The 14,214-nt window shown below is 44.9% G+C and overlaps 1 protein-coding gene across 1 annotated transcript; it reads left to right on the top strand.

The window, feature by feature from the left end:
• Positions 1-927: 927 nt before the first annotated feature.
• On the top strand, positions 928-9,827 carry LOC133241848 (pregnancy-associated glycoprotein 1-like). Its single transcript, XM_061407766.1, has 9 exons — positions 928-980; positions 2,054-2,210; positions 3,322-3,439; positions 3,539-3,657; positions 4,856-5,049; positions 5,991-6,107; positions 7,642-7,783; positions 7,871-7,969; positions 9,678-9,827. Exons 1-9 carry the CDS (start codon positions 928-930, stop codon positions 9,825-9,827), a joined length of 1,149 nt encoding a protein of 382 aa, XP_061263750.1.
• The last annotated feature ends 4,387 nt before the right edge of the window (positions 9,828-14,214 follow it).

Raw genomic sequence — 14,214 nt, 5'->3', positions numbered from 1 at the left:
CATCTCATCCTCTGTCATCCTCTTCTCCTGCCCCCAATCCCTCCCAGCATCAGAGTCTTTTCCAATGAGTCAACTCTTCGCATGAGGTGGCCAAAGTACTGGAGTTTCAGCTTTAGCATCATTCCTTCCAAAGAAATCCCAGGGCTGATCTCCTTCAGAATGGACTGGTTGGATCTCCTTGCAGTCCAAGGGACTCTCAAGAGTCTTCTCCAACACCACAGTTCAAAAGCATCAATTCTTCAGCACTCAGCCTTCTTCACAGTCCAACTCTCACATCCATACATGACCACAGGAAAAACCATAGCCTTGACTAGATGAACTTTCATTGGCAAAGTAATGTCTCTGCTTTTGAATATGCAATCTAAGTTGGTCATAACTTTCCTTCCAAGGAGTAAGCGTCTTTTAATTTTACAGCTGCAGTCACCATCTGCAGTGATTTTGAAGCCCAGAAAAATAAAGTGTGACACTGTTTCCACTGTTTCCCCATCTATCTCCCATGAAGTGGTGGGACCAGATGCCATGATCTTCCTTTTCTGAATGTTGAAGATGACATGAAAACAAGAATGTCAAGCATGGCCCTTGGAATCCATTTTCATGATGTTCTTAGCAGTTTTTTTTTTTCTCCAAGTAGGCAAGGTTTTCCATCTTTGTACACGTCCATGCAGATCAGTTTGATTTTCCAGCTAAGCTTCAAGGAAGAGATTACAGTTCAGTTCTCCGTATTCTGAGAAGCTTCAAAGTCCACTCGCCAAGGACACTGATGGAGGTAAAGATTTTATTGAGACCTTTGTGTTTTTTTTTCAGACCTATTAGTGGCCTAAAGGGCTAAACTAGGGCATGTCAGAGCATATATAACTAGGGGCTCCAGGTCACCACTACATGCTAAGAACCTGAACTTCCCTGAGTACTTGGATCCAGGAAAGAAGCATGAAGTGGCTTGTGCTCCTCAGCCTGGTAGCCTTCTCAGATTGCAGAGTCATGTAAGTATGGAGACTGTAAGCCACATCATATTCATTTCTGTGATTTTTCTTTTCATCTGATTATTCTATTCATCAGGCCTAGAAGGGAATGGAATATTTCCCTCACAATCTTAAAGTTCAACCCTTACTTATAGATGAGTACCTTGCTATAGGAACTGTGGGTCCCAGGGTCTTGGTGTAGATTTATATAGTTGCACAACTTTTGGTGTCCAGTCAAGTCATGACCTATTGAAATTGGAACTCCTTGCAAGTGTTCAGTGCACAGTCAGTGCAGATGTAGGTGTGGTCCTGTGGAAAGCACTTTTCTACCTTTTATTTAGCATGTTCTTTGTTCCCTCTCTACTTCAGTGTGTATATGTCTATGTCTGCATCTTTGTGTCACTCATTTATCTCTCCATCTCTTTGGAAGTCTCTGAGTGTATTTCTCTCTGTATTGTTTTCCTTTAATTTTTCATTTGACTCATCATTCCTTCTCGAGCCTCTACATTTCCTTAACTTGTTCCCTATCTCATGGATTCTTTTTTCAGCTATCTCTTTTTTTTCAATTTGGGAAAGATTGGGAGAGCTACTTATACACTGTTTTATATCTGACAAGCAGTGTGACCACAGCCAATTCACAAGCCTCTTGCATTTCCAATTTCTCCCTGGTAAAAGAGAACAGGAATCCCCCTTCTACTTCCTTCCCTGAGCTTCTATGAGAAGGATACAGTGGTATGGCAACAGCAGTGCTAATGGCTGTCATTGTTGAGACTTCCTATTTATCAGGCACCTTATATATCCATCACTTCACTTATCCCCAAGATGTCCTATTTGGAGGGTTTGAATCATTACATGCCACCATTTTACTGAGGGAAGACTGAGACCCCATATGGTCATATGGCTTACCCAACATTACAGAACAAAATCTTTATGCAAACCTATGTCTTTGCCATGGTATATGCATAAAATTCTGATAATAAGGTGACTCATAAAAATGATTAGAAAATACACAGTGCCATTGCAGTGACAGTTATACCTTAATACTGACAGCTAATTGTAGCTTCTTTTTTTCTTTGTCAAATGCTCAATGAAAGAATACCTCTAACAAAAGTGAAGACCATGAGAAAAACCCTCAGTGAAAAAAACATGCTGAACAATTTCCTGAAGGAACAGGCTTACAGAGTGTCCCAGATTTCTTCTCGTGGCTCAAATAGAACTATTCACCCCCTGAGGAACATCATGGATTTGAGTGTTTTGGGAGGATGATGCTCCACAGCGCCCCCTGGTGCTCTAGCCTAGCACTGGGGCTCATCTGGCGATGCCACATGGGATGTTGGGTCTGGGGCTCCTGCAGGAGGCAGAAACCCTGGGCAAAAGACGCCCAACCCAGAGGAGAAGGCACTATCATCCTCAACTCTTGGTCTTGGTGACTGGGCCCAGAAATTACCAGGTGGCAGGTAAACTTCCATTTCTGTGTCAAAGATGTGTCATTAGTTTGATGGAGATTGTTCCTTCTGAGGAGAAGGCAATGACGACCCACTACAGTGTTCTTAACTGGAGAATCCCAGGGATGGGGGAGCCTGGTGGGCTACTGTCTATGGGGTTGCACAGATTCAGACACGACTGAAGCAACTTAGCCGCAGCAGCAGTTTCTTCTGAACTAAGGGAGTCACTCAGTTACAGATGAAGAGTGAACCATCTCTGATCAAAAGGTAGAACCAACTGCAAAGCAATTGTGAATCTCCAGGCAAAGGAATTCAGCTTCCACAGATGCAAGAACCACAGCAGGAAAAAGTTATTGAACCCGTATTCCGTGTAAGGCCATAAGAATCTAACACTGGTTACTGTTCTTAGATTAGAAAAGGGGCTTATTTTGCCTTCAAGAATGTCCATGCCAGCCTGAGAGATAGGCAAAGAGTAAATACATGTCAAATGAAAGAGTCACCTGTGTGATGTTGATTGGATGTGGTCTGAGTTTGCAGGGAGTGGCTGGGGTTGATCAAGAAGGACCTCCTGGAGAAGGGGGTCCTAAGGCTGGGTTTGAAGAAACTACAGAGCTTTTCAAATGAAGGGACCAGGACTTCCCTGGGTGTCCAGCTTCCTGGAGGTCCAGTGGTTATGCCTCTGGGCTTCCAATGGAGGAAGTACCACTTCAACGCCTGGTCATAGAATCAATATCCTGCATACAATGCAGCACAGGAAAAAAAATATCAAATGCAAGCATCTCTGTGATCAAAGGCTGTGAGCTTCACAGTAGTTAGAAAGTGATCTCAAGAGATATTTTACACCCAGAGGGAGGCAGCAGTGTGGGAATAGAGGGCAGCCAGTTCTGCACTAACCCACTCCCTCCTTCTCCCTGTAGATGCTCTACGAGGGTAACATCACCATTGGAACACCCCTTCAGGAATTCCAGTTTGTCTTTGACACAGGCTCATCTGACTTGTGGGTGCCCTCCATCTTTTGCCCCTGTTCAGCCTGTTGTGAGTACAGACACCCCATACCTGGACCATCTTTCACTTGCCCTGCTGCCCTGTTCTCCACCCTTGGCACCTGATGACACTCATCTCTTGTGTCTGCAGCTACACACGTTAGATTTAGACATCTTGAATCTTCCACCTTCTGGCCTACCCAGAAGACCTTCAGCATTACCTATGGATCTGGGAACATGAAGGGATTTCTTGCTTATGACACTGTTCGGGTAACGTGTAAACAGAAGCTGAGTCAGGACTGGCTATGGAGTGACCCCTGCTTGCAAAACAGATGCAGGACCATCTGGCAGGACCCTTCCTAGCCTAACTCCCATAGATACTGGCCATCTTACCCACAGGATCCTGTCCCTGGGGAGGCAGTGCCCGTGGTAACACATGAGCAAACAGATTAGCTAACCCAGAGAGTGACTTGAGGTGTGGACTTGCAGCTCCTCTGACCATGAGCAGTTCAAGGTTCATTTTGCTGGAAGCGAAAAGAGGCGGGGGAAAGCACCTACTTTTATATTCACAGACTGTACCAAGCACTTTCAGGTAATAATTGGTTTAATCCTGCAACAACCCCACACATCAGGTGGTCTGGTTGGCTCATGAGACATATGAGGAAACTGAGGTACAGACAACAAGAGCCTTGCTGAGGTCACACATGTGGTAAATGGTGGAACTGGGCTGGCTTTTCAAGACTGAAGTTGTTGTGGGGTGTTTAGGGACAGGACAAAACTGATCAAGGGACCCTGTGGGCAGTCAAGGGCTTCAGGTATCCAGAGTTGGAAACTGGAGGCCAGATATGTCAGGGGGCCTGATAAATGAGTTCTCACTCTAGAGGGTCTTTGAGAGTCTAATAAAACCTATGGCCTGCCTCCCTAAAGTACTTGAGTAGTTCCCTCTCTCTCTTTCTCTCTCATACACACTCACACAAATACACACATATCCCCAAAAGGGAATTTCCAAGGCAGTAATTTCATAGATCCCTGCAAGCAAGACTGAGTTTTCAGCTTCTGTCTTCCTGGACAGATGCAGAATTCACAGTACCTTTCAGAGAATGCAGTACATTCCTGTCATTAGGTCATAGTGATGCCAAAGAGAAGGCTACCTTGCTCTCGACTCATTTTCTCCACAAGGGGGCACCAATGGGTCCTGGCCTGACTCTTGGTTGCCCCACCTGTACAGAAGCCACAAGGCCAATATGACTCACTCAGGTGGTGTTTTTCAGAGGCGCAGATGTTTTAAAATTCATAGCCTCTCTCAAATGAAAACCAAATTCTCTCCCAGCTTGGTCTAACCTTCTGAAGTCCATCAAAGACACAGCCCAGCCTCAATTCTTTTCTGAGGATTTTATGGCAATGCATCCCAGCCCAGTCCTAGCCCCTTTTCACATATCTGTAGTGAGAACACCCCTATTTCCCACAGACTGGGGACCTTGTAAGTACTGACCAGCCGTTCGCTCTAAGCGTGGCGGAATACAGGTTTGAGGGTATACCTTTTGATGGCATCTTGGGCTTGAACTACCCCAGACTATCCTTCTCTGGAGCCATCCCCATCTTTAACAACCTGAAGAATCCAGGTGCCATTTCTGAGCCTGTTTTTGCCTTCTACTTGAGCAAGTAAGTCTGAGATGAACAATCCCTTTCTCCATATTAGCTGTAAGATGCTTTCAGTTGCACGAAAAGTATAGAACACTTGATAAAGAAGTATCCTGAGAGAGAATCTAGCCCAGGATAAATATAGCCCAAGGGCCATACCTGGCTTCACCACAGGCATTTATAAATAACGTTTTATTGGAACACAACCCTGCTCCTGGTCTCAAGACCAGTAACTTGGTATAGGGGGATGAGTGAGGAGGAAGGCTAATGGAAGGCAACAAGAAACATGTTGGAGGAAAAGGCAGTAGGATTTGCTGATGAACTTAATAAAGAAGGAAGGAGAAGGATGGTGGATATCTTTCCTTCCTCATTAGCATTTCACTGGGAGCCCAGGGCCAGCTACCCAATTTTCAGAAGCCAGTGAAAATTAAAGTGTGGGACACAAAAAAACATGTGGGACCCCTTGTTCAAGAAATATTAGGCATTTTAAGACAGGGAGAGCAGAGGTGGGGTCCCTTCTGAGTGTGGGGCCCTTTGAACAGTAGAGGTCACAGGCCAGTAGAGGTCACAGGCCAGTGCAGCCAACTCTGGGTGACCTGAACCCACACCCTTAGAACTCCCAGGCTTTGATTTTCCTAAAAAATGACAAGCTGGACAAGGAAAAAGCCATTATGCTTCAGCACCGTGTCCTCTGAGTGTATCTGAGCACTCAGGTCGCAAAAGGTCCATGGCATCTTCAGAAGATAGAGTGGGTGGAGCCCAGCCAGGTGACTCAGCTTCTAACCTCTGTGCCACTCACAGCCAGTAACCTACCTTGGTCTGGATCTCAATGGCTCCTAGACTCAATTTTTGCATCTGTACGTGGGGACCTTATTAGGACCTTGATGGGTGGACCAGCACAGTTCTCAGACAGTGCTGTTGCTACTGTCCTCCAAGGATCCCCCCACCTCTTCTCTATACACATGCAGGGTGAAAGGTAGTGAGGTGATGTTTGGTGGGGTGGATAAATCCTACTACCAGGGAGTGCTCGACTGGGTACCATTGATTGAAATGGGCGACTGGAGTGTACACATGGACAGGTAAGCCTCTCCCTCTGAGGGTCAACCCAAGTGATGCTCCCGCTACTGTACATGGACACAGGCAGACACACACAAATGCATTCTCAGACACACAGTCACACAGACATATACACCACCCACAATGACACAGACAGACACACAGACACATGGAAACACACAAGCAGACACATATAAACATACACAGAGACACATAAAAACATGCATAGCTAGTCAGAGACACACAAGCACACACAGAGACACATACAAACACATATACAAACAAACACACAAGCACATAGATTGCACACAACTCATGGGTTCATAATTACCCCAGGCCTTCTGACCAGGGCTCTGACCAGGGTCCTAAAAGGGTCCGGAGTGGTCTGTGCAGCTGGGAGAGGGCTGCACCCACTGCCCTGCGAGGCTTGGAGCATGATTAGAGGACTCTACAGTGTGGTGTACAGAGGATTAGCGAGAATTTCTCCAGCCTGAACATAGTTATAAGATGACCAACTGTCCAGGACTACTTGGGACCAAGGAAGTTCTCAGTACAGATAAATATGAATTTTAAAATATGGAAAGTCCTGAGCAAATGGGTAGAACTGGTCTCCTAAGGGAGCAACTACTCAGCACTGTAGAGAGATTTGCTGAAGTCTTAAGACATGAAAGCAACTAATAAAAAAGACACCCCACGTACCTGGGCACACAGTGGGGCAGGGGCTATAACAGAGAATCAGGAAGGTGGGATCCAGAGTGACCTGAGGACAAGAGGCATAACTGATAGGATTCTGTGTGATACCCTCAGACAAAAGGTGACCTGTCCTTTGGGATTTCTGTGGGCTAGTCATGTATTTCCTGGCCAGGGTCTCAGGGTCTGAGCTGGTTGTAGGAGCAGTGCTTGGAGACACCCTCTCCCAGAGGCGCCCCTCTCTCCCCCTACTATGAGAATCTGCTGCCCCTGAGCATCTCCATGTTCACTCTGTGATTGACCCGTTATTTGTTCCCCACCAGATACAGCTCTCTGGATGTTTCTCATTCATTATTTTCACGGTCTTCATTCACTCACTAAACAGACAAGCATTGTGCATCCACTGTGTGCCAGGCACTTTAGGGAGGCAATGAGAATAAAACTTGCCCTCACATCTAAGAAGGTAGCTGCACAGGAAATGGGACACACACATAGTGAATTGTGACTTTGGCACATGCTAGACATGAGGAAGGGTCTACAGAGACTGTCAAGAAAATAGACTGATAAACACCAGGGGAAAGACTTCCCTGAAACCATGACAGTTAAGCTGGAATCTGGAAGATGAGAAGAAATTTGCTAGTCAAAGGGGAGGGGACTCCTCTAGGAAGGAAGACCAGCTTGTGTCAAGGTGCAGAAGAGCCTGGTGTATTCAAGTACTGCATTCAAGGATGTCAAGGAAGGTGCCATATCAGGAGCAAAGGAAAAGAGGGCAAGAGACAAAGGGCTGTTTAGGAGGCAGTCGGGAAGAGGGCAGCTCTGGGGAGACTCAGAGTGACGTTGATGCCCGCTTTTTCCATTGTCTCTCAGCATTTCCATGAAAAGAAAGGTTATTGCTTGTCCTGATGGCTGCAAGGCCCTTGTGGACACCGGGATATCACTGATCCTTGGCCCAAGAAGACTTTTCAATAACATACAGAAGCTCATCGGCGCCATGCCACAGAGTTCCAAGGTGAAGGATCATGCCCCAGGGTCACTCCCAGGCTCCACACACAAGAAGGATCTCCAGGGCCAACCTCTCTCCTTCTCTCTCTAACAGCAGTACATTTCATGTTTTGCCATCAATATCCTGCCCTCTATTATCTTCACCATCAATGGTATCAATTACCCAGTCCCAGCTCAAGCCTACATCCTCAAGGTGAGGGGAGAAGACTGAGGGGTGGTTCTCAAATAGGAACTTGAAATAACCCTTGGCCTGCTGCTGGGAGAAGGCCGCCCTCTGCAAGCCATGTCACACCATTGCAGATGCTGCTGAGCCCTGTGGCTGAGCCAGTGCCTGCAAGAAAAAAAAAAAAAAAACACTTGAGAGTAAAGGGCTGTCTGGGACACTGATCATCCTGAAATAAATGTGGAGACACCACGCCATGCTGGCATGGTGGGAGTCACAAGGAGAGGGGAACACTCAGGTCCTCAGTGTTCAAAGAGCTTCAGTTCAATCTAAACCCTCAAATGGATGAACACAGAAAGTCAGCTCTAGCAGTTCCTGAAATAGGCCATTTGATAAGGAGAATGGCTGGGGACACTCCCAGTGTGATCCCCCACCATAGGAATTAACAGTCTCCCTTCCCTCTTGCAGTTTTCCTGGTTTGGATGATAAATTACATTGTCAGCCTGGTTCTCGGCTGCATCTTCCCCTTGCTCTGGCCAAGTGCCCTCTTTGTGATTTGGGGTACCGACCCCTCTGTGGGGATGTTGGATACTAAGGTGAATAAAGAGTGCACAGTGACTGCTCAGCCCCGGCACAGGGTGGAGGCTTCATGTCAGCTCCCTGTGGGAGTTCGTAACAGGCTGATGAATTCAAAGAAGGCTTTGAGGAAGGGAGGGAATTTCAGGAATTGTAAAATCACAAACTCATTGAGCCATATGGAAGGTTGCTTGGTTCTAGGCAAACTTCACTGGATTCTATGCAAATGGCATCCCAAGGTGCTCTGAAATGAGGGACTTACTAGTGGTGATGAGGGCTACGGACTGACCGATGGGGATGGGGAACCAGAGTATGTTACCAAACCAAGCCTGGAGTGGCCAAAGAGGGTGAGTGCGGCCTGAAGGAGGCATCCCAGAGTTCCTAAGTTAAGTCTTCAAAAATGTGCTGTGGGCACTGCTCTATTTAAGATGGATAACCAGCAACGAGTTACTGTGTAGCACAGGGAACTCTGCTCAATTATATGACAGCCTGGATGGGAGGGGTATTTTGGGGACCAGGATTCATGCATACGTATGGGTGATTCCCTTTACTGTTCCCCTGAAACTCAGAATATTTTTAATCAACTATACTCCAATACAAAATAAAGGTTTTTTTTCTTTTTAATAAAGTACTGATTATGGGGACGCAGTGGGCAAACAGGCATTCTCTGCAGAGAAAACAAGCAGCAGGAGTCAGAAGGAAGGAAACAGGGAGTGAGGAGAACTATGGACACTCTTATTCTTTTCTAAAGATTTTATTGAAGTGTGGCTAATCTTCAGTGTTGCGTTAAGTTTTGCTGCACAGCAAAGTGACTCAGTTATAAACATAAAAATTATATATTATTTTTCTTATTCTTTTTCATGTGGTTTATCACTGAATATTGAATATATTTCCTTATGCTCTACAGTAGGACTTAGTTGTTTATCACTCCTCTGTATCCACAACTCCCAGTCCTCCCCTCCCCCATACCCTTCCTCATGGAAACTGCATGTCTTGGCCCTTTTTGGTTGTGGATGAACTCTCATATCCCCTGCTCCTGAGAAAATCCCCTCATACTTACCAAAACAGGGAAATAAAACCAAGAATTGTGCTGGGTCTGGATATTTGTGGGAGTCCCACATAAGAGCTCAGGCTGACTGGTGTGTGTCTCTGACTCCCCCAGGATTCTAGAGGCCACCTCTATACCACCTTTAAAGAGAACACAGTGAGGACATCTACAGAGACCTGGATCCTGGGTCACGTCTTCCTGAGGCAGTATTTCTCAGTCTTTGATGGAGGAAATGACAGGATTGGCCTGGCACGGGCAGTGTAAATGCTTGGAGTGGTTCAGGAATCAGTAAGGCTGCTCTGAGCAAACACTCACTTACACTCACAAAGAGCAAGTGGCCTTGAGAGGGCTTTCTGGGTTCCTGAGTCTGGAAAAAATATGAATTAATCTCCCACCTGGGGAGAAGGAAATCTTTTGTTTAGAGATTATGGCTGCCATCCCCAAGGCTAAATATTGATTCAAGCCAAATGACATCTATTTCTGAACCATGACACAGAACTCTGACTGAGCTGATGCTTCTGTTTTCTGGGCTCCCAAAAGAGCTACTGATTACTGGCTCAGATTACTCACTTCCTCAGCCTTACCAGTTAGCCTTTCCTTATCAACTACTTCTCCCCTGAAATCACACTGCAAGGAAAGTCATAAAGGCTTTTGGTCTCTTGTCAGTTTCCCACATCTCCAGCACAGCAAGAAGTAGCTGTGATGGCTACTTGTCATAGCAACAACTATGGGAACCTGTACAGTCCAATCTCAGCCTGTTAAATGAATCTGTCCCCATTTGGCCCCTCATGTTTAAATTACCTACAGTTGCCTTAGAAACCTTCCTGTGTTTGCTGTTTAATGGTGAAATATGTGTGGGCCTCATCTTGTTTTCTTTCCCAAGCATAATTCTGACCATGCAATTAAGTAACCAGACATTTAGTCATCTAACTACCCACAGGAATTGACAAAAGAAAACCACCCATCATGCATTTCTTGCTTGCCCCAAAACACGATTTAAGTGATCTTCTGAAACAATGTGATACATTGACATGTACACTCCAGAAGGGACACTTTTTCTCTGGATTTGTTTTCCATCTAGTGTAGAATGTCTACCATAAGCCTGGTCGTCCAGCAGCTGGTCACCTAATTTTTGCAGACTCAGCCCACTCCATATTCCTTCCACATCCCTCAGTGAAATCTAGAGAACAAACAGTCAAAGTTCTCACTCCTGCAGAAAACAGATTTTTTTTTAGTTTGTTTTTTTTAGAAAACAATATTTGGTAACACATTCAAAATCATGTGCTCCTTGCCTTGGATTCAAGGACCTGCACCAGAGGATGGGAAGCCTCCCCTTCCACCTAAATCTTTCAGCACTCCCACCAGGGCCACAGGCTTGACTGGACCCCAAAGACTTCTGCCTGCTCCCTGATGTCCTCTGTACATCAGTTAAGTTCAGTCTCCCAGTCATGTCCAACTCTTTGCTGTATCATGGAGTGCCGCATGCTAGGTTTCCCTGTCCATTACCAACTCCCGGAGCTTGCTCAAACTCATCTTCATCATGTTGGTGATGCCACCCAACAATTTCATCTTCTGTCTTCCCCTTTCCCTCCTGCCTTTAATCTTTCCCTTCATCAGGGTCTTTTCTAATGAGTCAGTTCTTCCCATCAGGTGGCCAAAGTATTGGAGGTTCAGCTTCAGCATTGGTCCTTCCAATGAATATTCAGGACTGGTTTCCTTTAGGATGGACTTCTTGGATATCCTTACAGTCCAAGGGACTCTCAAGAGTCTTGTCCAACACCACAGTTCAAAAGCATCAATTCTTTGCTGCTCAGCTTTCTTTATGGTCCAACTCTCACATCCACTCACGACTTCTGGTAAAACCATAGCTTTGACTCTACAGACCTTTGCTGGTAAAGTAATGTCTCTGCTTTTTAGTATGCTGTCAGGTTTTTCATAGCTTTTCTTCCAAGGAGCTACAGTCTTTTTTTCACTGTATTCACTATCTGCAGTAATTTTGGAGCCCAGGAAAATAAAGTCTGTTACTGTTCTCATTGTTTCTCCAGGTATTTCCCATGCAGTGATGGAACTGAATTCCATGATCTTTGTTTTTTATTCCCTACATACCACATCAAGACGATCCCCAAGAAAAAGAAATGCAAAAGGCAAAATGGTTGTCTGAGGAGGACTTACAAATAACTTAGAAAAGAAGAGAAGCAAAAAGCAAAGGAGAAAAGAAAGACATACCCATCTGAATGCAGAGTTCCAAAGAATAGCAAGAATACATTAAAATTAAAAAAAAAAAAAGCCTTCCTAAATTATCATTGCAAAGAAATAGAGGAAAACATAAGAATGGTAAAGACCAGAGATCTCTTCGAGGCAATTATAGATAGGGAGGGAATGTTTCAGGCAAAGATGGGCACAATAAAAGAGAGAAATGGTATGGACCTAACAGAAGCAGAATATATTAAGAATAGGTTGAAAGAATACATAGAAGAACTGCACAAAAACGATATTAATGACCCAGATAACCACGATGGTGTGATCATTCACCTAGAGCTAGACATCCTGAAATGCGAAGTCAAATGGGCCTTCAGATGCATCACTATGAGCAAAGCTAGTGGAGGTGATGGCATTGCAGTAGGGCTACATAAGATTCTAAAAGATGATGCTGTTAAAGTGCTGCACTCAATATGCCAGCAAATTTGGAAAACTCAGCAGTGGCCACAGGACAGGACAGGTCATTTTCATTGCAATTCCCAAGAAAGGTGATTTCAAAGGATGTTCGACTACCACACAGTTGCACTCATCACACATGCTACCAAAGTAATCTTCCCAAGCAAGTCTTCAACAGTACATGAACTATGAAATTCCGTATGTTCAAGATGGAATTACAAAAGGCAGTGGTACCAGAGATCAAACTGCCAATATTTGTTAGATGATAGAAAAAGCAAGAGAATTCTAGAAAAACACCTACTTCTGCCTTATTGACCATGGAAAAGCCTTTGACTGTGTGGATCACAACAAACTGTATAAAACTTACAGAGATGGGAATAACAGACCATCTTACCTGCCTTCTGAGAAATCTGTATGCAGGTCAAGAAGCAACAGTTAGACCTGAACATGGAACAACAGACAGGAAAGGAGTAGGTAAAGGCTGTATACTGTCACCTCACTTATTTAAATTATATGCAGAGTACGTCATGCCAAATGCTCAGCTGGATGAAGCACAAGCTGGAATCAAGATTGCTGTGTGTAATATCAATAACCTCAGTGCTGAAGACACTACCCTCATGGCATAAACTGAACAGGAAATAAAGAGCCTCTTCATGAAAGTGAAAGAGGAGAGCGAAACATCTGGCTTAAACTCCACTGAAGATCATGGCATTTTGTCCCATCAACTCATGGCAAATAGATGAGGAAACAATGGAAACAGTGAGAGACTTTATTTTGGGGGGCTCCAAAATCACTGCAGATAATGACTTCAGCCATGAAATTAAAAGATGCTGGCTCATTTGAAGAAAAGCTATGACAAATCTATACATTAAAAAAAAAAACAGAGACATTACTTTGCTGAAAATTTCAATATAATCAAAGCTATGATTTTTCCAGTTGTCATGTATGGATGTGAGAATTGGACCATAAAGAATGATGAATGATGAAGAATTAATGGCTTTGAACTGTGGTGTTGGACAATACTCTTGAGAGTCCATTCCAGTGCAAGGAAATCAAACCAGTCAATCCTGAAGGAAATCAATCCTGACTGTTCATTGGAAGGACCGATGCTGAAATTGAACCTCCAATATTTTGGCCACCTGACGTGAAGAACTGACTCATTAGAAAAGACCCTGTTACTGGGAAAGATTGAAGGTAGGAGGAGAAAAGGATGGCAGAGGATGAGATGGTTGGATGGCATCACCAACTCGATGGACATGAGTTTGCCCAAACTCCAGGAGTTGGTGAAGAACAGCCAACCCTGGCGTGCTGCAGTCCATGGGGTTGCGAAGAGTCAGACATGACTGAGAGACTGAACTGAACTGAACATACCACATAGCAAATACTATTTGTAATTGGCATGTTTCTCCAGCAAGACTGGGGCTCCCTAAGGCCCCAACACTTATCCCCAGTCAAGTTTGCACCTATGCACAGAAGCCAGTGCCTAGCATTCACAAGGCATTCAGTGAGTTCTGATTGCAGGGGGACCTCCATTTTGGTAGACACAGAGGAGCAAAGGACACATTTATCCTCCTGTCTCAAACAACTCCAAAGTATAAAAGACTAATGAAAGAGCATTGTTTTACATCAAACATCTGACAGCAGAGAATGGATTCCTGAGGGGGGGAGCAAGAAAGGTGAGTTCTACAATTGCCTCAACTCTAGAATTAGTTTCCAACACACACATGGAAGGGATATCTAGGCAGAGACAAACAGTCTCCCCAAGAAGAGAGATTTGTGACTCTATATAGTTAGTGCCAGGAGCCAGCGTGAGGAACTCCACCTGTGACAAAGGTCATGAGGAAGGAGGCTCGGCATATGCAAAGGCGGGATCAAGCCTCAGGAGTCCCCCTGAATATTCTCAAGCATCTACCCCAAAAACCAGAGTCTGCCTACTTTACTGCTTTGTGTTCTCACCTCTGACTTTACGGGAGCTGTCCCCCACCACCATCTTGCT

The sequence above is a fragment of the Bos javanicus genome, chromosome 29 (genome assembly GCF_032452875.1).
Source record: "Bos javanicus breed banteng chromosome 29, ARS-OSU_banteng_1.0, whole genome shotgun sequence".
Taxonomy (NCBI): Eukaryota; Metazoa; Chordata; class Mammalia; order Artiodactyla; family Bovidae; genus Bos; species Bos javanicus.
This window is presented reverse-complemented; position numbering and strand designations above follow the sequence as displayed.

What these genes read in the sequence shown, in the direction of transcription:
- LOC133241848 (XM_061407766.1), top strand. Translation starts at nt 928, where the DNA reads ATGAAGTGGCTTGTGCTCCTCAGCCTGGTAGCCTTCTCAGATTGCAGA. An exon ending in GGAACATCATGGATTTGAGT is followed by an intron (nt 2,211 to 3,321) that starts GTTTTGGGAGGA and finishes TTCTCCCTGTAG; the next exon opens with ATGCTCTACGAGGGTAACAT. An exon ending in TTTGCCTTCTACTTGAGCAA is followed by an intron (nt 5,050 to 5,990) that starts GTAAGTCTGAGA and finishes TTCTCTATACAC; the next exon opens with ATGCAGGGTGAAAGGTAGTG.